This window comes from Capricornis sumatraensis, chromosome 21 (assembly GCF_032405125.1).
Source record: "Capricornis sumatraensis isolate serow.1 chromosome 21, serow.2, whole genome shotgun sequence".
Lineage (NCBI taxonomy): Eukaryota > Metazoa > Chordata > Mammalia > Artiodactyla > Bovidae > Capricornis > Capricornis sumatraensis.
In genome coordinates, this window is record NC_091089.1 from 10833807 (window position 1) to 10858422 (window position 24616).

General features: G+C 35.8%; 1 protein-coding gene across 1 annotated transcript in view; it reads right to left on the reverse strand.

Moving 5' to 3' along the window:
- Positions 1-3204: 3204 nt before the first annotated feature.
- The window catches only part of CCDC102B (coiled-coil domain containing 102B), a 256141-nt gene continuing 234729 nt past the window's right edge, over positions 3205-24616 (reverse strand). The window contains exon 8 of the mRNA XM_068993959.1: positions 3205-3447. Within this exon, the coding sequence (XP_068850060.1) occupies positions 3340-3447 (108 nt within the window). The 3' untranslated portion in view covers positions 3205-3339. The remainder of the gene's footprint in view (positions 3448-24616) is intronic.

The following is a 24616-nucleotide window of genomic DNA, read 5'->3' on the forward strand; positions in this document are numbered from 1 at the left end:
TTAGTTGGACACCAATCTTTAAAGTCTAACCTCTAAGCTCCTCTTGGGATCTGAAAACAATATCATATTTTCAAGTTTGATTTAAAGTAAGCTAACAACCCATTTCCTATATTTCTATAAACCTCTCCAAGAGCACTGTCATAAGATAGTGTATATATCATTTCATATTTGACATAAATCAATGGTTTGGCAATATAATAAACATTTCCCATTGTGATGTCATCATTTTTTTTAGGTTGTTCAATATAAACTATGCTTAAGTTACTATAGTTCTGTTTTTAAATGTTTATATTTAATGCAAAGGGGTATTTTTTAAAATAGTACTGAGGTTTCATTAATGTGATTATGAATGTTCTAATTAAAATATTTAGGTTTCAATTTTCTTTTATTCTGAGAGTTTTCTGATACTTACAATTCTAAACATTTCCCTACAATGAGAGTTAACAATATTTAAACAGAAAATTTGACATTTATTTTATTTGTTAGTGCCTATCTTTTTATATTATAATATTGTTCCTGATATTTTTCTAGTCTAATATTTGGAGTTTTAGGTATATAATGTCAAGATCATTATTACTATAAATGCTGTCTAGTGAAAATGTGAATAATCTTACAAGACATTTCAAAATCAGTAAGAAAACATACCTAATAGGAAGCTAAGATTTATGTAGTTGAAGTCCAGGGCAAGTAGTATTAGTATTTAACATTTTTTCTAGGAGGCATTTCCAAGATTTCTTTCCAGTGTATTTTCTTTCCGTAATAATTTGCTTTCTAAATGTATTTTCCCTGGAGGAAATTTCCTCTTAAAAAGTAGAGTGAGATGAATAAACTAATATTTGTTTCATATTTATTAACGTCATGTGCTCTGTCAGATGTTTCTTAAACATTATTTTATTCAGTCCATAAGGGGGTGTTCTAGAGTTCTACAATAAGTAACATGCTCAAGGTCACAGAAATAATAACATAGCAAAGCATATCTGATTTAGCCGGAGGAATGTGGGTAGGGGCAAAGTCTAATCAGCTGGGGTCTTGAACTGTGAGTTTTTGTAAGTCTGATAATGCATATAGTGATTTTTCAGCAAGATGTTTTTTAAAGGGATTTATAAAGTATTTGGGGATAAAATGTCATGATACCTATGCCAATAGAATCTGGAGGAAGGGGCACTGTGAAACTCCCCGGGACGATTCCTCAGGACAAGGGAGAGACCCAACAAACAATGGCCATTTCTCACCCCTGCTGAAGTATCAGGTATAGGAGAGAGGTTATTTTGGACATTCTAGCCCCAGAGAACTCTGTGGAATGCAGCTGCCAGAGTAAACCCCACCTCATCTACGTGAAGGAGCAAACCCAAAGAACTGTGGTAAATGTTTTAGGCAATTAAATATTGGGGTTAATTCATGTTGCAGCACTAGAGATCTCAAACAGACATTGGTATCTGGAAGTGAGATGCTGCCACAACCAAATAGGTGGCGCTGATTTAGGGACATCAACAAGTAGACACTGGAAAGATGGTAAAGAGGCTGTTAGCGCTGGTGTAAAAGCAGTGAAGCCACTGTCACTGGAGACAGGGAGACACTTATGTATTGTTGCAACGATGAGGAACAGTGTCATCCGTGAGCACATGGAAGCTAAAACATGTGATCAACCTGTGGGTCTAATCAGCAAGATTCCCAGGCAGAATGTCAAAGTCTGCAGGATGAGTGTTTGTTTGTTAGAGAAAAATAAGTGAAAAAAATAAAATTTTAAAGCAGATTTCAGAGGAGATAGAGAGGGCAGTCTCAAAGTAAGGAATTGTCTCCAGGTAAAAATAAAATCAAATTGGCCAAACAATTTTTGTTAAGAACTAAGCGAGACTTAAGGCTTAATAGAACTTTACTGCTTGTGGGGCCCATCCTGGGACCCCACCCCTGGCCAATGCACATGCAGTGGTCAGTGGAAGGCCACTGACTGGCCTCTTTGTCCCTAGGATACAGTCTTTTTTACAAAGAGACAAACTAGATGATCAGACAAGAGAAAGCTTTATTTACAAATCGATTAGTAAATGTTCATTCCCACTAATGGGAAAGGAGGAAGACCAGGTCTGCTTCTTTGGAAATAGCTAGGTAGGATTACATAATGTCGTTTAAGTAAATTTCTTTATCTAAAAACTAAACGTAAATATGAATGAAGCAGTAAACTATACTTTATAAAAGTCTCAAATACTCATCTATGTGCAATTTTCCCCTTTGCTTTTGTCCATGCAACTGAAAGGAAATCACAGCTTTATTTCCACCTGATTTATACCTTGATACTACTTTCCAATACTGCAGGACTTTTCCACGATGTTACTTCAAACTATTTATCCAGATGAAAGTCAAAAGCCCTCTCAGTTTGAGGAACTTTGCTTTTCCTTAACATCAGTCCCAGGTGATTCATTACTTTTCTGAGATTATTTGTATCAGTTGGAGTGCAAATCCGTAGTATTTGACACTTCTGTCCACTTTTACCTTTTATGAAGAACTATACCAAATTGATATCTCTCTGGGCTGAAAACATTTTTCACAGAACATACCACTCCTACCATATAGATTATGCATATGTGTTTTTGTCTATCAGTTACTAAACCACTGCTTTACTTAAGTACAGTGATTCTCTTATCAACTGTCCAGCAAACTGAATGGCTTACAACTTACATTTTCTTACAAGTATTATAACTCCTTCTATATATTTGTTTCTTTTAATGTTTCTAATATCTATATTACTTTTTTATTGGAATATAATTGCTTTACAATGTTAGCGCCTGCTTTATAATGAAGTATACATATGTGCCCTCCCTCTTGGGTCTCCTTCCCTCCCCACCCCATCCCACCTCTCTAGGTCATCACAGAGCACCAAGCGAGCTCCCTGTGTTTATAGCAGGTTCCCACTAGCTATCTATTTAACACAGGGTAGTGTATATATGTCAATCCCAATCTCCCAGTTTGTCCCACCTTGCCTCGCATCCACATGTCCATTCGCTATGCCTAGGTCTCCATTTCTGCCTTGGAAATAGGTTCATCTGCACCATTTCTCTAGATGCTACATATATGCATTCATGTATGACATTTGTTTTTCTCTTTCTGACTTAACTTCATTCTATATGGATGGATGGACTCTGGGACCATGCACATCTTTACTAATGAATCCATTTCATTCCTTTTAGTGGCCGAGTAATATTCCATTGTATATATGTACCAAATCTTCTTTATCCATTCATCTGTCATTGGGTAGTCATGTTTTTAAGGAAATACGAGGGGAAAAACATCAAGATTTCCTTATCTAAGGTCCCAATCTTGAATTCAACATGTTTTATGAAATAATTACCAATTTTGTAACTGCCTGAGTTTAACTTCCAAGTTTCCATTTGTTTCTTTCTGTTCACTCAAAGATCTCTGGAGCTTATGGATCTGATTCAGGAAATCATCAAGCTGAAAGCAAAATAGAAAAATGCTTCAGGTATGACAACTGAAGTAAGAAAATTTCTAAAAACAACCCCTGTTTTTTTGTGTTAACACATTCTTAGGCATGAAATTATTTTCTATATATGCATGAATACATAGTAATATTATTTTTAATTATAAAATTAGTTCACATATTTAATAATAAACATCCACATGGACTCTAGAATATTTGACAGAATCTTTTCTATCTTGGAACTTCCCTTGTTTCTAACATGGGCTCCCCTACCTTGTTATTACCATGACTTTGCAAATGGTTCTGTTTTCATGTGTGTATTTATACATATATTTAAGTATAGCATATATGGGTGTGTGTGTGTGTGTGTGTGTAAGTTGTGTCTGATTCTTCATGACTTCATGGACTGCAGACTGCCAGACTCCTCTGTCCATGGGATTTCCCAGGCAATACTGGAGTGGGTAGTCATTCCCTTCTCCAGGGGATCTTTCCAACCCAGGGATTGAATTCGTGTCTCTTGCATTTCCTGCACTGGCAGGTGGATTCTTTACCACTGCACCACCTGGTAAGTTCATATATATAAGGAACAAAATGGTACAAACAGAAATATCCTTTAAAATGTATTCTTTTAGTTGTTTTCAACTTACACATAAAAAAATGGGTATTATGCTGTTTGTAATCATCTGATACTTCAACTGCTAAGACTCATCTACATGAGTGTCTCATTGTAGCCCTGATGTTCTGTTTTACGTGATTATACTGCACAATAGTGCTAAGACAGGAACCACCCTCGTGTTCATGAGTAGTAGACTGTTTGCAACCTTGAGCTGCTGTGGACTTTTGTGTGTGTAACTCCTGATGTGTATGTGCAATGTAGTCTCTGGAGACATATGTAGGAGAATTGTCAGGATATATTTTTTAATGTTGAATTTTATAAAAGTTAAAGCTAAAATGTCTCCCAAAACAATTTACTAACTTACCTCCTAAAGGCAATTAGATGGTCTCCTGATTGTAAAGTACTGGCAAAGATGTGCTCAATGTGAGATATTAAAACTTTTGCCAATCCTTGCTAAAGAAATTATGGTCAATACCTCTCTATATTTTTATTGGTTCAGTGTTTTTCTCTCATTCCTATTCAGGTCTTCTGCTCATGACTCTATTTGGAGCTCTTTTTTTAACCTGTACATGTTTATGTTGTGATCTCGATACTAACCCTTTGTCAGTTGTAAGTGTTCCAAGTATCTTCACCAAGTATTATCAAGTTTATAACTTATTTTTTTCTATTTTATCTAAGAGATATTTGGGTGAATAAATGTTATTTTACTAAACATTTATCTATTTTCTTTTACAGTTGGGATGCATTTAATGATGCTAAAAATATTTTCCTATTCAAAGCTTAGAAAAATATTAATCTATATTGTCAACTAAAATTTGTTAAGGCTTTGTATTTGTCATTTAAGTTCTGGATCAAGATGGGATTAACTTTTCTATATAGTAAGAGGTATTGTATTATTCATACAATTTTATTTTTTATCTAAATAAGCATATTTTAATAGTCAGTTAATTAAGTTGTCAAGTTGTTAGCCTGAGTGGAGTTTCCATGGGGTAGATTTTGGATAGTTTTACTGTCGTCTTTTCTTCACAAGATCCAGCAACCATATTCATCCAGTTGAATATTTCAAAATCATCTTGACATTTTCATGGATATACAAACAACTTTAAGACAAAAATTTTACCTCTCCAAGAAGACTGCTGAGTTATGGCACTATAGTAAAATAAGGTCAGTATGATAATTTTGATTGTTCTTACAATTTTATTAAATACAAAATCTTATTACATACAGAGTCAAAATACTGCTAAATATGAAAACTGATCCCAATTCTCTGATTCCTTGGCCAGTGTTATTCAAGTTAAAGCATTTTAAACAGAGTTTAATAGAGTTGAGTTGGTATTATTATCTTCCAGGAGTAAAAAGCTATTTCTTTTCATAACTTCATGGAATAATACCATTCTATCAATCAACCCTTTCCTATCAATTGTTTGTGCCCATGAAGTAAACATTGCTAAAGTATATCAAAATTAACTGAAATATTTTTTTCTTTTTGAATGTCAATCATTGAAACAATTTTAGTAATACCCACACTCTTTTGACATCCACAATTTTTAAGTTTATTTTCTTACCATGAAAGTTCTCTCTTATGTGCAAGTGTTTGTGGACTTCACTTTTTCTTGTTTCTACTTTATATAAATGTTGAACCAGAAATTTTTTTTTTTTTTTACAAATCTTCTACATTTCTCTAGTTCTCATTTTTCTGCAGTTAATGTAACATGTATTTAATATATAAGGCTTATGTTGGATTTAATCATTGTGTTTCACTTGAAGCTATTCAAATCAATAGTGTTGTCTATTGTGTTAGAGAAATGTTACAGAAATATTTATTGGAGTACAAATATCTATGTATTACTTAAAAGTTCTTACAAATTTTAGTTCAGTTCAGTTGTTCAGTCATGCCTGACTGTGATCCCATGGACTGCAGCATGCCAGGCCTCCCTGTCCATCACCAACTCCTGGCACTTGCTCAAACTCATGTTCGTTGAGTCAGTGATGCCATCCAACCATCTCATCCTCTGTCATCCCCTTCTCCTGCCCTTAATCTTTCCCAGAATCAGGATCTTTTCCAATGAGTCAGTTCTTAGCATCAGGTGGCCAAAGTATTGGAGTTCCAGCTTCAGCATCAGTCCTTCCGATGAAAATTCTAGTAGGCCCAGACTATTTAGCATATAGACTAATTTTGCCTCTTCAGATACAGTCTTACAACCAATTTCGTTATTTAGGGAGGAATCAATGCTCAACATTCATGACTCATTAAATATTTTCTATCAGGATAAAAATTATAAGAATAAAGTAATAGGCTAATAATGATTGACAATTATTATTCTGGACTATTAGATTATTTCACATTTTCATACCCTTCCAAATATCTACTTGGAAAAAAACCCGTCTATTTGGCATTATCTGGGACAATTCCCAGATGACTTAATGAATCAATGAGAAATATTACCTTTTTGTATTTTTTTCAGTTTATAAATTTTCATCTTTTATTCTACCCTTTTGGACTTTAGTAATGCCAGTGTGGGAATATATGGGAACTAACTGTAAAACTTAATTACAGATAGGTATTATTAGATATTTAAGGAATATTTTGGTACAACTAAGAATAAAGTGTTGTAGCTGAAACTTCAATACTTTGGGCACCTGATGCAAAAAGCTGACTCATTTGAAAAAACCCTGATGCTGGGAAAGATTGAGGGCAGGAGGAGAAGGTGACAACAGAGGATGAGATGGTTGGTTGGCATCACTGACTCAATGGACATGAGTTTGGGTAAACTCCAGGAGTTGGTGATGGACAGGGAGGCCTGGAGTGCTGCAGTTCATGAGATCACAAAGAGTCGGACACAACTGAATGACTGAACTGAAGAATAAAGAGCTTAAGTTATTTATTATATTTGAAACTGGGATATCAGAATAAATTTGTAATGCATTTTGGAAATGTATGCCAGAAGTCATGTTTTTAAGACGTTATCATGTATTGAAATGTCTGCAAAATAATATGAGACACACAAAAGCTCTTTTTGCTCAAATATTTTTCATTATGTTCATGAAAAAGTCATATTGACCTGAATGGTTACTGAAGGTTTCAAGTTTAATTATAGTTCATCATTCTGATAGAACATTCTGCTGACATTAAAATGTTTAACTAGGCATCATAATGCTATTTCATGATATTTAACTTTGGGAAAAAAGCTCACAATATTATGAGTAATGCATTACATTTCTTGTATGAAATAACATATAAAGAAAAAATGATACAAAATACTGGTGGAAATGTTCTTCTAAATCTGTTAAATTTGTATAAAATTTACAATAAAAAATAACATTTAACTTTAAGGATGTTGAAAATACAATGGAAAATGTCCAGTGTGGAATTCAGTCCTTACCTCAAAGACTTGGCTAGCATCTGATTCTAATCACATGTGCTGTGCCGCTTCAGTCATGTCTGACTCTTTGTGACCCTATGGACTGTAACCCATCAGGTATCTTTGTCCATGGAGATATTCTGGGCAAGAATACTGGAATGGGTTGCCATTCCCTCCTCCAGGGGATCTTCCTGACCCCAGGGATCAAACCCACATCTCTTATGTCTAATCACACATATATGCTCAATTAATCTACAACAAAGGAGGCAAGAATATACAATGGAGAAAAGAATGTCTTCAATAAGTTGTTCTGGGAAAACTGGACAGCTGCATGTAAAAGAATGAAGTTAGAACATTCTCTAACATCGTGAATGCATGGAAAGTTGCTTCAGTTGTGTCTGACTCTTTGCCACCCTATGGACCATAGCCCACCAGGCTCCTCTGTCCATGGGATTCTCCCAGCAAGAATACTGGAGTGGGTTGCTACACCCTCCTCCAGGGGATCTTCCTGACTCCGAGATTGAACCCAGGTCTCTTAGTCTCCTGCATTGGCAGATGGGTTCTTTACCACTAATGTCACCTGGACTCAAAATGGATTAAAGCCCTAAATGTAAGAGCAGATACTATAGAACCCTTAAAAGGAAACACAAGCAGAACACTTTTTGACATAAATCACAGCAAGATCTTTTTTGATCCACCACTAAAAATAATAAAGGCAAAAATAAACAAATGGGATCTAGTTAAACTTACGAGTTTTTACATAGCAAAAGAAAAAATAAGCAATAAAAACACACCCCACAAAGTGGGAGAAAATATTTGCAAAAGATAAGACGGACAAGAGATTAATCTCCGAAATATAAAAACAGCTTATGTACCCCCAGAGCAAAAAAATAAAATAAAAAATGGACAGAAGATCTAAATAGACATTCCTCTAAAGAAGACATACAGATGGCCAAAAGGTAAGTACATGAAAAGATGCTCAAGATCTCTATTAGAGAATGCAAATCAAAACTACAATGAGGCATCACCTCAGACTATTCAAAACGGCCATCATCAAAAATTCTACCAACACTAACTCCTGGGGAGGGTGTAGAGCAAAGGGAACCCCCTTGTACTATGGATGGAAATGTAAACTGGTGCAGCCACTATGGTGAACAGAACGGAGGTTTCTTAAGACACTAAAAAGAGAGCTACCATCTGATCCAACAATCCTACTCTGTCAGGCGTATATCCAGAGAAAACCATACTTTGAAAAGAAACATGCACTCCAGTGTTCACTGCAGCACTAATTACAATAATCAAGACATGGAAGTAACCTAAATGTCTGTAGATAGATGAGTGGATAAAGAAGATGTGGTACACATATACAATGGAGTGTTACTGAGGCATAAAAAGATTTGCAGCCATATGGACAGATCCAGAGATGATCATATTAAGTGAAGTAAAAGAAAGACAACTATCCTTGATATCACTTGTATGTGGAATCTGAAAAATGATTCCACATACAAATGATTCTACTACAAATGAACTTATTTACAAGATAAAAAAGACAGTCCTAGAGAACACACTTAAGGTTACCAAAGGGGGTAGGGATAAATTAGGTTGTAATTAATATATTTATACTATTATATATAAAATAGATAATCAACCAGGACCTACTGTATAGCACAGGGAACTCTGCTCTGTAGAACTTATATGGGAAAAGAATCTGAAAAAGAACAGATTAGATATATCTATATGCATAACTGAGTCACTTTGCAGTATTCCAGAAACAGAACATTTAAGTCAAATATGCTCCAATATAAGATTTTTTAAAAGCAAAAATAATCTAATTAAAAAACAAAATCTCTATCAAATAAAAGTGACAAGTTATTTTCCTCATTCACAGTTATAAATTCTGATATTAAGTAAAGAATGAACTGTTGATGAAATCTCTCAGAGACTGTGAGCTTCTTGAAACTCACACACACACACACACACACTCACTGTCTCTCTTTTTCCCTGTCCCCACTTGTGCACCAGACCCCATCCTCTTTCACCTACTCAAGGACACACATACTTTCATCAATACAGGGTGCTCTCTCATATATTATCCTGACTTGGTACTCCCTGTTCCTTCTTCTGGAACCTCTGTTCAACAGTTATCTGGATGATTAACTTTCATTAACATCTTCCATGTATTTATTTAAATCTGAGGCCAGACATCATATTTAATATTGCAGCCTGCACTGAAAACAAGAACACTGCTTTTTTCCCCCAGGAGTCATATGATTTATATATGAATTGCCTTGGTCTCTGTCCACTGGAATGAAAATTCCTTGCAAAAGGGATATTCATTTTATTCATGTGTAGATTTCAAGTGCTTAGAATAGTGTTTGCATGTATAAAAAGAAGAATAAATGGATGCTGGGTAGGCTAAATCAACAGATGCCCTTCTACTTTTGTTAAATGTCTTTGCCAAGAAAGACCATAATTTGCAAATTCTACAGCCATGGTGTCCTGAAACTTCCATATGCCAGATAAATTCAGTTCAATATTTATTGCTACATAATAACTGCATTGTTCCAATTGCTTCTCTGGTAAGACCCCAACCAGTCTGGCTGAAATCTGGGTAGATTCCCAAAAATTTATGATTCAAGAAAAATATGCTTAAACCATGTATATAAGCTTCATCAAAATGGCAATAAAGTCTGGCTATAGTCTAAGACTTGGTAATATGGAGACAGTGACTTCAACTAAAAAGGACTTGCAATTTATATAAACTATTTATCTCCATCCTTGAAAAGAGGAAAATGAAATAAAGACTAGAAAAGGAAAGCCTGTTAGATGCTGCAGACAACAGCTCATAGACCCACTTTTATTTTTACTATAAATCCTTACCTAAATCTAACTGGAAATGATTGATAATCAGTTTTGATTCCTCTTTCCATTAATAATGGAGCAGGACCCATTCCTGTCACTGAAGTGACATGTTTAGTATTGGGTCTTCTGGCCAGTCTGCTCCAAGGCACCCATAGTGGGGTGTCTTCATAATCTCTCCAGTTCAGGATTTGATTAAGGTAATGAAGGATCGCACAAATTCAGGTAAGTGTTGTTGCTGTTCAGTAGCTAAGTCGTGTCTGACTTTTTGTTGGTAGGACTATAGCTCACCAACCTCCTCTCTCCATGGAGTTTTCCAGGTAAGAATACTGGAGTGGGTTGCCATTTCCTTCTCCAGGGGATCCTCCTGGATGAGGGACTGAACTTGTGTCTCCAGCAATGGCAAGCAGATTCTTTCACCATTGAGCCATCAGGGAAGCCCTCAGGTAAGTGACCTGTTAACAAATTCCCTAAACTCAAGTAATGAGTCTTTATAAGGAATAAGTGAGTATGACAACTTGTTGACTGTAAATGATTAGTACAGGGTAATTTTCCAGATATTTTTAATTGGAACTGAAATATTCTGAACCATTTAAGGAATATACCACAATATGCTGTTTACCTGGGGAAAGAAAAAGATAAAAATCAATAGGAATATTTTACTGAAACTTCTTGGTGATCTCTGATGGAAAGTGGTTGTTGCCTTTTGAGAAGTTTGCTAAGTATATAGCTTATGTTATATGATTCTACTTATTTTTTAATGTCAGAATTAATTTCAAGTTATGAAATATTGCTACCTATATGAAATGATGAAATGATTTATTGTCTACTAGACAATTGTCATATGTTTTTAAAATGTGAAACAAGTAAGCTGTGCATTAATGTAATCATTGAAATAATTTGGTGAACTTTGACGTCTGTAAACTATAAATTTGCTAGAGGTAAGGTAACAGTGCAATTGCTGTAGGGTTCACAAAACTAACATATCGCAACTGAATAACAATTAAACTCTTTAGAGCAAAAGGAATGTTCACTTTTAAGTGAACAGTTCTACTGAGTAATTTGATAAAGTGACACATGGTTTAGATTTAAGAGATTACCATTTTAAGGAAACTATATTTTGGGAAACCTGGAGACAGTTTCTTTAAGTGGACCGTACAGTGAATGAAAGATAAAAATTGCATTCCCAGTAATTTAAATCAGTTACTTCCCCAAAGGCTTTATTGTCATCTTAGTGACAAAAACAAACAGAAAAAAAAAATCCAAAAATACCTACCAAGCCAGAATAATTTTCCAAGTGACTATATTTCCTTCTTTTGGGGAACACATGTGGATATATCTGTGAAAAAACCTCAACATTCTTAGCAACAACAAAAGTATAAAAACAGTAATAGAGTTAGAAAAGAAGAATAAATTTGGGGAACTAACACTTTCTGAATTCAGTACTTACCAAAACTGTAGTAATCAAGACAATGCAGAAGGATAGACATTTAGGTCAGTGGGATAAAAGTATATCAAGAGTCCAGAAAAAAAAGTACTACATTTAGGGTTAACTGGATTTTGACATGAGTGTTAACATATTTCAATGGGACAAAGAATTATCTTTTCAACAAATAGTTCCAGGACAACTAATAGTCACAAGCATAATTTTGAAGTTGAACTCCTACCTCACCTCAGTTAAAAACATTAACTCAAACAGGCTTCTCTAGTGACTCAGCAGTAAAAGAATCCACCTATGATTCAAGAGACAAGGGTTTGATCCCTGGGTCAGGAAGATTCCCCTGGAGAAGAAAATGGCAACCCACTCCACTATTCTTGCCTGGAAAATCCATGGACAGAGGAGCCTGGTGGGGTTTCAAAAGAGCTGGATATGACTTAATGACTATCAATAAACAACAACAGCTCAAAATGAGTCATAGACCAATTATAAGATCTAAAACTATAAAATGCTAGGAAAACAGGTTAGGAAATCTACAGGGCATTGACTATTCAATCTTCTTTTACACAAAACACCATGAGCACAAGCAACAAAGGAAAAAATAAACAAACTGGACTTGATTAAAATTATTTCTAAAAGTTTCAAATGAAACTATCAAGAAGTTGAAAAGATAATATACATGTCAGAAAGTATTTACAAATCATGTATCTGAGAAGGGGCTTACATTTAGAATACACAAACAAAACAATTTTTAAAAAATGGGCAAAGAACCTGAATATAAATTGTTCCCAAGAAAAATATAGAAATAATCAAAAGTCATCAAGGAAATTCAAATCAAAACCACAATAAGATACCACTTTACTTCCATGCTGTTGGTGTAATAAAATAAAAGATGAATTCTGATAAGTGGTGGTGAGAATGTAGAGAAATTGGAACCCTCAAACATTGCTTGTGAGAATGTAAAATGGCACAGTCACTTTGGAAAAGATTTTGGTGGGCCTTAAAAATGTAAACACAGTTACTATATGATACAGCAATTCCAAAGGAAATAAAAATATACATTTACACCAAAGCTTGTAAATAAATGTTCATAATAGCATTATTCATGGTAGCCAAGGAGTATAGCAACCTATATACTTATTATGTGTAAAAGGAAAAGCTGTGGTATAGCCATACAAAAATGAAGCATTGATCTATGCTACAATATGGATGAACTTTGAAGACATTATGCAAAGTGAAAGGAGTCAATTACAAAAGGCCATCTATTCTATGACTATGGAATGTCTAAAATTCCACAGAGATAGAGAGTAGACTAGTGATTGCAAAGGGCTGGGGATAAAGGGAAGATGGGGAATGACTGATAACAGAAAGTTGGATTACATTAATTGTTAGATAACTCTATGATTTACTAAAAACCATGAACTGAACACTTCAAAGTATAATTTTATGGTATATGAATTAGATCTCAAAAATGTTAAATAAAAGTAAATATGGCATATTCCCATTGCTGTAATATTTATATATTAGGCCAAACAAAAATTAATTCTAGGGTAGCTATAATAGAAGTAAGTCAATTGAATATATCCAGTAATTCCAGATCTCTTAAGAATGTTATCTTAAATAACTGTATCACTTGAATCTAGAATATTCCATTGTTTTACCTCTATATCATGAACTTTTGAAATATTGAAGAATTGGATGGACTTGGTCGCAAAGAGTTGGACATGACTGACTGAACTGAACTGAACTGAACTGATGCCTTAAAAGTCTAATAGTTATTGGGACTGCTTTAAGATGTATTGACCTACATAATCTTATGTGGCTATTTATTTATATACAAAGCATTCTATTAAACAGTTCATTTTAGCTCAGTTATTTTTCTTTTCAATAAATTAAAGCCGCATGATGGTCTGTGAGAGCTAAGTGTTTGGCATCCTACAATGCTGATGAGTCTTAATTTATGCCCTGAGGGACCAATACTGAGAATTTGTTCAGAGTACCATAGCAACTGTAGAATCAAAGCCATGATATTATGTGACAAATTTGTAGTTGAGAGAACACTACAGGATTCCATTGGATCACCCGGGGCAGCAATATTACAAGTGTTTACCGTGTAGCATCTTGATAAGGGAGACTTAATTGGTGTTAATTTTATCCAAATTACAGACAACTATAGAGCATCTATTTCCATAGAGTGGAACAGTCTCATCAAAATGTGTGGCAAAACACTAAGGGTATTTAATTTGTAAGCAGTATTTCACAAGGGTTTTGATATGGATCTTTATTAAAACTGACTTCAAGTTGCATTAACCTGACCAATATCTAATGTGTACAGAGAATAATAATATCTTTACTAACAACAAAGGAAGACAAAATGTTGTCAAATAATATTAATTTTCATGACAAGAGTGCTTGTATTGGATTAGCATCTTGAGGTATACATTTCCCACTTTCCTCTTTGAGAATCTCAACAGTTGAAAACATTATTAAAGTACCCAGGGAGCCAACAATCCTTCCTTCCCTATTGTAAGTTACTTAATTAACACACAACAGATGTCTACTTTCAGAAAGAAGCTTTTCAAGAGCAGTGGACTATGTGCCTATTTGCCCTTGGGTATTGGAGTGAATTCCAGCATCATGAAACTTAATGAAGAAATGAAATTGCCATTTTTATCCCAAGTTTTAATCTCTTATCACAGGTATAGAATCAGAAGGTTTAAATCCGAACTAATGTTTAATATGGGTACAAAAATATAATTATTCCTCATTATTTTAACTGAAAGAAAAGGAAATTGCAGAAACATTAGTTATGGAAATGCAAATATGAAATGTGATTAGAACTGGAGAACTCTTAAAGTAATATAAGCATTAAGAACAAGAGAATTCAGTACAAAACCACTCAATTTTGCCTATCATCATTTGAAAACTCTTCCTCACCTCTTTATACTTAAGCAGTTTAGCCCACTTAAAACAGTGCCTGCCACCCTTTGGGCCACAGATACTAGTGCCAGTCTACTAGTAGTCAGAGAAATCTGTTTCTATTAACACAAATGTGTGGTGAGACCTTCATAAAACATAGGAAATGCCAACCTTATTAAAAGCCACATGACTTGTATCCAAAAAACCCAAAATAAAGAAAAACTTAAAAACTAATGGAACATTTAAAAACCAGCAAGTACTCTTGGTTAATTGATTACAACTCAGGTTCAAACTCTTATTAAAAATAATTAGATACCAAAAATTAGAAAGAGAAACAATGTTATTTCAAAATAAAGTTTAAGTAGAAAAGAAAAAGCCTTCAAAAAGATGTTCATAAAGACTACAAAAATACAGTAAGATTTATAAATTAAGAGGAGAAAACAAGTGATATTTTAATTGCTAAACCAAAAGACTAATGCTTCGTTTTCCACAGAGGGTAGGGAGAGTATCATAATCTGATAATCAGTTTTGCTAATTTAGAAGAAAACTTCTAAGTGTCTGAAATGGACTACAAGGACTAGAGAGATAACTATAATGATAAAAGCAGTAATATTTTCCTCTATGATAAAACACCTTTCCAGATTACAAGTTTTCTAAAAAGATAAAAATGTATGGAGAGGAAGTTACTTATCCTGAAACTTCCCTAAGAATGAAACCAGTTCACCAATACACACCTAACTATATGGGTCATGTTCCTGGCAAAGAAAATAAGACTGAACAAATGAAATCCTTCTTTAATAAGATTCAAATAAAAAAAACTCTATAATTAAAATATATACTCTTCCATTAAGGGAAGATACAAGCTGACTAGGGCATGGACTTCTGCATACATTACGTATAAAAATGGTTATTGACCACTTCTTATGAAAGTGTCAAAGAACTAGAAGAGATTCCAAAAGTGCAGTGTTTCTAAAAATATTTCTGAAACAGAAATGGATACCTCATTATTTGTTGAGTTACATTTAAGTTTCTGAGTTCCAAACTTCAGCAATTGCCTATATTACAACTTTGGTTTATTTTGTAACTAAACCAACAACCATATTGTTCCAGAAATCTGTTCACCAAGAAACTTTAATTTTGTCTGAATAATTCTGATGATTATTATCTAAAATAATCTGTAGCAGTAACTGAACTGTTTAACATAAGAAAAAAGATTAATGGCACATTAGGATAAGTGTTCAAAACATAGGAAAATATTTTACTTTGTGTATTCCCTAGTAGAAAATAAGTTTATGATCAACTTACCTTCACAGTGATGATAAGGAAATAACTATTTAAATAACAGCAAGAAATAAATATATGGAAATATAGTTATGATTTACAAAACTTATACAATATTGAAATATAAAGACAACATTTCTTCCATTAAATAGTAGTTAGCACACTTTGATTGCAATGCATCACTACCACCATGGCCTTAGTAATACTACAAAAGTCAGTGGAGACTTATGGGTAGTGATGGAATACAGATGGGAAGCCAATATTTAAGGCATGTTCCTTAAAACAATATTCTGATTCTGTACATACGAAAACCAATGACACAGTAGTAAGCATCCCTTCACTAGAGTAACACTTAGATTCCAAATTTTCAAAAAATAGTTTTCACCTTTGAATAGAATCACTGGCTACCATCTGAGTCACTGAAACCAACTTTAAACAGTTTTACTCTCTCAATCACTGAAGATGATGACTGCAGCCATGAAATTAAAAGATACTTGCTCCTTGGAAGAAAAGTTATGACATACCTAGACAGCATATTAAAAAGCAGAGACATTACTTTGCCAACAAATCAAAGCTATGGGTTTTTCCAGTAGTCATGTATGGATGTGAGAGTTGGACCATTAAGAAAGTTGAGTGCCGAAGAACTGATGCTTTTGAACTGTGGTGTTGAAGAAGATTCTTGAGAGTCCCTTGGACTGCAAGGAGATCCAACCAGTCCATTCTAAAGGAAGTTAGTCCTGAATATTCATTGGAAGGACTGATGCTGAAGCTGAAACTCCAATACTTTGGCTACCTGATGTGAAGAACGGACTCATTTGAAAAGACTCTGATGCTGGGAAAGATTGAAGGTGGGAGGAGAAGGGGACAACAGAGGATGAGATTGTTGGATGGCATTACTGACTCACTGGACAAGAGTTTGAGTAAACTCCAGGAGTTGGTGGTGGCCAGGGAGGCCTGGTGTGCTGCAGCCCATGGGGTCACAAAGAGTCGGACACGACTGAGAGACAACTGAATTGAATTCTCCATTTTTATTGTGGTGGTGGTGGTGGTTCAGTCGCTAAGTCATGTCTGACTCGTGTGACCCCATGGACTGTAGGCTGCTAGGCTCCTCTCAATGCAAAGTCATTTTACAATCCCTAAGATTCCTACATGTTAAAAATCTACAAAGTCTGTAATCAAATATTTCTAAGTCTTAGGTTAAGACACATGCATAGCTGAAGACATGAAAACAAGATTGGGATCAAGAAGCACAGCAGAAGGTGAAACCCAAGAAACACTGATTTTTCTAGAAGCCTGGAGAGTAAGTTACTTTAAGAATGGGATTGATTGTGTCAAATTACTATGATATTTTGAGGAAGATGAAACCCAAGAATGGAGCTCTGGCGCTAAAAATGTGGAGCACATTTGCGACCTTGACACGTTTGCATTAGTAAAGGGGCAGAGATCAAAAGTATCACTGTTATGATTAGAGAGAGAATGAAGGCTATGAAGATAAGAAGTTAATATCATACATCTCTTTCAAAGATGTGCTGTAAAGGGAGGGAGTTAAATTTAATAGTGGCAGCAATGAGGTATTTAAAGGAAGTTGGTTTATTTTAAACATTATATATGTAAAATCTTTATACATGCATATGTATATACTTGTGAATGTGTACATATATATGTATATGTAATATATTATATATATATATGTATAAAATATTTGCTAACCACATATAGAAATTGAGAAATTTCATCCATAGTACCAGATATATAGGAAGACTATAGGTGTTCCAGTTGATACAAATAAGTTGAGTAGATGTGATGGTGAGAGTGCATATTCTGTATTCCACATTCCTGTTTGTCTTTTTCCCTCAGTAAATTCAGCAGAAAGATTCTCAGCTCAGAATGTAGAGGAGTGAGGAGGGAGTAAAAGAGAGAGGAAGTGAAACAGTCATTTAGAAAAATTAATGCTGGAACACTAAGATGCTACTTGAGATGAATTTAAGCCAAGACCTGTTAGCACAGCACTTGGTTCTCTAGTGCCATATGCAGCTGCAGACAAAGCAGAGGGTTGCATTCAACCAGAGCTTGAGTTTCACAAGTGAATTTCTGCAAAAGATATGGAGGCAAGGAGATGGAGGTATAATGCAGAGAAAGGACTGTAATGTTGAGACATCACATTTACGCCTAAAGATTGAAATAAAAAATGGAGGTGGATAAATGACAATGTAAAGATGGTATCAATAGACTGTATGCTCCAAGGGGTTGAAATTTTGTGGTTGGTATGGAGAAGGAAATGGCAATCCACTCCAGTACTATTGCCTGGAAAATCCCATAGACAGAGGAGCCTCGTAGGCTATAGTCCATGGGGTCACAAAGAGTCAGACACCACTGAGCAACTTCACGTTCACTGAAAAAATTAAACTGGAAAGATAAGCTTATGTTTGGAGAGTTTGAGACCCAGAAGAAGGTGTAGTAATTGATGTAGGCAATGTCAAGTGTGACCTCGGGAGTAGGCTGGTAATGTCGAGTGAAGGACAAGATAATCGGAAGAATTTGAGGAACTGAGAGGGCACAGCGCTAAAAGCTGTTGTTTGGGGTACTGTGCTCAGTGATAGAGTCAAAAAGAATACAGGAGTGACATCACCAAGATGGCAACAGAGGGTGTTTCTTATTTCACACCCTCTCACAGGATGAACAGCTGGAAACTATTCATGGACAAGGCACCACCAGAGAAAATCCCAGGACACAGGAATGAGGCTGAGGTGTCCCCTGCACCAGAGAGACGAGACAGACAGTGCTGGAAGGCGAGAGGGCCAGCCGCACACTGCCTTGCCCCCAGGCTGGGCTGTGCCTGGTTCCTGTCACCTGAGGCCATAATGGATCGTGCCCATCTTCTCCTTCAGGAAATCTGCCCTAAAAACCCCACCCACATGACTGCAAGAGCATTTTGTGATGGGGATGACTGTGCATCAACTCCAAGGAATCCTAGATGCTTTAGACTCATGCTTAGAACACACATTTTGGATTTCTCTGGTGTAGACTCTGTACCAAAATGGTCTCAATGTAGATCTGATGTCCTGGTTCTGACTTCCCCCCTCCCCAGCCTCCAGAGGAAAGTTCTGGATCTCAGCTCTGACTCTGCTCTCCCTTCTACTGCTCATTAGAGTCCTGCCCCATTGTATTCGGAAATATGATGATCACCTCTGAAACATACAATTCAGTCATTTGATGCACCGATTTCACTCCCAAAGTGATGGCTTTCAATCAAATATTCGATTCCCAAGAAGGAACAGAATTATACCTCTTCCTTTCCTAAGCTAATCAGGTACTTGAAGCAAACAAAAACACCAGAACTCGTGTGCTTTAAATTTATAACTTTAACCAAAAATAAAATATTTTCTGCTAATTAAAGCAATAAAATATGAAGATATAGTAAGAACATAGATATTATATCTTTAGGAGATGGCTGTATTTATTCATCTTGCATCAAAAAACACTCATTTTTCCTCCATGAAAGGAAAAATAGACCTGTTTGTTGTGCCACTATAAATTTTAGTTTTGGATTACAGTCATTATTGAAACGGTTCAAATTACAAATTTAAATATGTCTAATTTTCTGTGGTTTATAGTTTATCTGATTTCTGAACTACAGCAGAACCACAGAAATGAACAGTTATAGGTCTGGTTTTTGTATCTTTTTAAACTTCCCAAGTTGTTAATTTATTATAGCATGATGGAGAAATGACTCATAAGAATTTCATAGTCTTAGAGTTCTGAGTGTTTAAATACAAATAGTCATGCCTTTTTTAATTATTCCAGTTTGAGCAACTTTAAAAAAATCATTTAACTTTTCACATTAGTTAAATACCAAAATGTCTTATAATAAATGACTTATTAAACTTCTTTTAAATGACAAAACTTAAAAATAAGACTAGTTCAAATATCATAATTTTTATTTTAGAAAGTTAAAAAACATGTATACTTGAAAGTAAAATAATTCCACTCTTGACATTTATTTTTTTACAAACATAATGTTAATAACCTAAATATGTCATTTTTCTCATTATATATTCCATATGAGAAAATTTTAAGGATTTTAATTCTTTTGACACAATAGAATGTCCCTTGTTTTATCTTACCAAAATATTTGGAATACTTTACTATTAAGCTCAACTGTGGTTTTTGCAAGGCAAGAATATTCTGACTAGAGCAGAAAAAATAAAATTGTTCCTGAATGTTCCCTTTGAAATGGCTCACCAGCGACTTGAAACACTAAGCTTTTATCAAAATGCATGGTAATCCAATATAGAAACCAAGATCCTAAAGAAAACTCTCTCTTTAAATGTTCATTTACAGAGAATAATATTGAATGCAGTGTTGCAAAATTACTGTGCAAATAATACGAAACTGTATAAAACCAGAGGATATATTTTTAATATGTATTTCAGCACCTGAATTGGTATCTTAACTCTTCTTCTCCACGTGTGACTATGGTCTTGTCATTTACTCACTCAGATTTCTATAATTGCTGTAATTAAGGGTCTAATTTCAGGATTGTAGTAAGATTTATATGAGATAATAATTATATTAATATCTATATTAATGAATGAGTATAATTGATGTTTAGAACTTTATAATTAGGATTAAATATTATAAGATATTATGTTAAATACTGAAACATTCAATTAAGCACTGTTATCTACTATAAGATTAAACATTGAATATTTGATCTGAGACATAGATTAATTATGCATAATTTTTCACATTTTAGGAGATGGTGTTTTACTTTCCTCAAAGGTTTCATTAAATCAACTACCCCCATTTCAGTGGTAGATTTTATGTAATTCCACACATTATTCTTCACAGACAAGGGAAGGGTATCCATCCCAGAGAGGCTAAGTGATTAGCGTGAGATCACACCACTTGTAATGGAAGTGTCAGTTTATTTCCAGATCTGAATCCAATCCTTTATGTTGCCCACTCTACCATACATGGTATCAAATACTCAGAAACTAGATATGAGTAGTGTTAAGAAAGACAGGTGAAAGGATATACTCAGTCATGGATCAGAAAGATGCTATCTTTTATAAAATCATCTGCATCTCTTTTCACTTCACATGATTAAGATCCCTGGGCATTCTGGCGGGTTTGAGTCATCTGCTGTAGAGCAGAGTGCCCCCTGGTGCCCATCACAGTTGTGTCCACTCACCCGGTGACCAAAGGCCCAGATGCTCCTCTTCTCAGCCCCCGGGAACAACCTGCACCAACCCATGTACCGAACCCCTCTTAGATCTGTGTGAGAATCTCCCTGGGGTATGGACCAGACACCAAGTTAACACAAGAGAAAACACATACACGTGACACAAAGAACATAATGTACAAAAAACACGTTTAAACAAAAGCATTCACACAATCGCACTAAGTGGCTGAACATGGAGAGAAGGGGATGGGAGTGAGATGTCAGTATAAAAGGAAATATGTAAATAGAGAAGATAGATTTGCATGAAGAATGAATGGTGCTGAGAAGTGAGATATCTCAACCAAAGAGGAAGAAGAAAACTGATTATTCTTTGCTGTGTTGTCTATTGTCTTTTTTCCTAATGAGGTTTATACCTCTTGCATTTTTCAGAGCATAAACAAGTAGAAACAATAGAACTGGATGAAAAATGCTAATAAAGTATCAGACAGTGTTCAAAAGAAGAATAAAAATATGTTGTCGTTGTTCAGTCACTAAGTCATGTCTGACTCTCTGTGACCCCATGGACTGCAGCACGCCAGGCTTCCCTGCCCTTCACTATCTCCCTGAGTTTGCTTAAATTCATGTCCATTGAGCTGGTGGTCTAAAAGTGTTGCCTAGAGTTAAGGGGAGAGGGAAACATTAACAAATGATCATGCTCTAAAGTCTTCCATATAACCTGACCTTAAAACATGTTGATTTTACTAAGTTCTTATCACACGCTATATTTTCTACACACAAGTCAAAAGAGTTTCAGCTTAGACTACAGCACACATGATGCATTTGGTTTGTTATTAAGTTCTGAAGGGAATCTAACTTTCCCTTTTTTTTCCCTCCTAGTTTTTTGATTGGCAAACAAAATAATAGAATGTAGTTAACACGAGAAAATACAATTTATAATATGCAGAACACGAATCAACGTAAGTATAAAGAATTCCAAAGCAAGGCAAAGTGAAAGTCACTCAGTCATGTCTGATTCTCTATGACTGTAGCCTGCCAGGCTCCTCTGTCCATTGGATTCTCCAGGCCAGAATACTGGATTGGGTTGCCATACCCTTTCTCCAGGGGATCTTCCTGACCAGGGATCTAAGCTCGGTCTTCTACATTGTAGGGAGATTCTTTACCACTACTGCCACCTGGGAAGTCCCAAAGCAAAGCAAAGTGAGGGATATATTATTTTGGACTAAGGAGATGGAGCATTACTGAAGTAATGCTCAAAATTCTCCAAGTTAGGCTTGAACAGTACGTGAATCAAGAACTTCCAGATGTACAAGCTGGATTTGGAAAAGGCAGAGGAACCAGAAATTAAACTGCCAACATATGTTGGGTCATCAAAAAAAGCAAGAGTACCAGAAAAACATTTACTTCTGCTTTATTGACTATGCCAAAGCCTTTGACTGTGTGGATCAAAACAAACTGTGGAAAATTCTTCAAAAGATGTGACTATCAGACCATCTGACCTGCCTCCTAAGAAAACTTTTTTTTTTGCAGGTCAAAAAGCAACTGTTAGAACTGGACATGGAAAAATCGACTGGTTCCAAATTGGGGAAGGAGTACATCAAGGCTATATATTGTCACCCTGCTTATTTAACTTCTATGCAGAGTACATCATACAAAATGCTGGGATGGATAAAGCACAAGCTGGAATCAAGATTGCTGGGGGAAATATCAATAACCTCAGATATGCAGATGACACCACCCTTATGGCAGAAAGCAAAGAGGAACTAAAGAGCCTCCTGATGAAAGTGAAAGAGGAGAGTGAAAAAGCTGGCTTAAAACTCAACATTCAGAAAACTAAGATCATGACATCTGGTTGCATCACCTCATGGCAAATAGATGGGGAAACAATGGAAGCAGTGACAGACTTTATCTTTTGGGGCTCCAAAATCACCGCAGATGGTGACTACAGTCATGAAATTAAAAGACGCTTGCTCCTTGGAAAAAAGATATGACATACCTAGACAGTGTATTAAAAAACAGAGACATCACTTTGTCAACAAAGGTCCGTCTAGTCAAAGCTATGGTTTTTCCAGTAGTCATATATGGATGTGAGAGTTAGACCATAAAGAAAGATGAGCACCAAAGAATTGATGCTTTTGAATTGTGGTGTTGGAGAAGACTCTTGAGAGTCCCTTGGGCTGCAAGGAGATCAAGCCAGTCAATCCTAAAGGAAATCACGATTTCCTGATTATTCATTGGAATCTGAATATTCATTGGAAGGACTGATGCTGAAGCTGAAGCTCCAATACTTTGACCACCAGATGTGAATAACTGACTCATTGGTAAAGACACTGATGCTGGGAAAGACTGAAGGCAGGAGGAGAAGGGGGTTACACAGGATGAGATGGTTGGATGGTTTGAGCCTTCTCAAACTCAATGGACATGAGCTTGAGCAGGCTCTCAGGAGTTGGTGATGGATAGCAGCCTGGTATGCTGCAGACCATGGGGTCACAAAGATTTGGACATGACTGAGTGACTGAACTGACTGAAGGAAATGGAGGTAGGGGTCTAAGGCTTAAGGGGAAAGTAAAGGCCAGGAAGAAGCTGTTATATTCTTTTAGATAGTAAGAGGGGCAGTTCAAAATTCTGAGTCTTTGGGCTTGTTTTCAGTTCTAAATAATACACATGCCAGAGTGGCACAACTTGGGATGCTGCTGCTGCTGCTGCTAAGTCGCTTCAGTCGTGTCCGACTCTGTGCAACCCCATAAACGGCAGCCTACCAGGCTCCTCCATCCCTGGGATCTCCAGGCAAGAACACTGGAGTGGGTTGCCATTTCCTTCTCTAATGCATGAAAGTGAAAAGTGAAAGTGAAGTTGCTCAGTCATGTCTGACTCTTCGCGATCCCATGGACTGCAGCCTACCAGGCTCCTTTGTCCATGTGAGTTTCCAGGCAAGAGTACTTGGGATGGCTTGTCCTAAACCCCTTTAAGGACCATCTAGCTGGTTGGTAGGGTAAAGAAAGAGCAAGATCATGATAAATGATTGCAGGAAGTGGTACCCTTCAAACTATCCACAGAAAGAGGATTTATTAGGATTTAGATTAGCTGTGTATAGCCATGAGGATGCAAGACTTCTGCTCATGTTATCGTGCCATGATGTCTTTATTTTAAGGGCACTTGAGACAGTTGTGGATTTCCCTGGTGATCTGATGGTGCAGAATCTTCCTGCAATGCAGGAGACCTGGGTTCAATTCCTAGGTCAGGAGGATCTCCTGGAGAAGAGAATGGACAGTATTATTGAAAGCTGGCCCACTTAGGGGCACAACTGTACTGGTCTTTGCCCATATATTCCAGTTGAGGTGTCAGATGATAAATAATTAAAACGAACACATAAATAGCCTTTAAGCACTGGAAGGAAAAGAAATATGGCCAATTCTTTCTTGCATCCTATAAATACCACCATCTTGACACTGATTTTACACATTTAACTTCAAACATTTATGTTGGGCTACCCTCAGCGACACTATAAACCTCTTCTGGGAAGAAC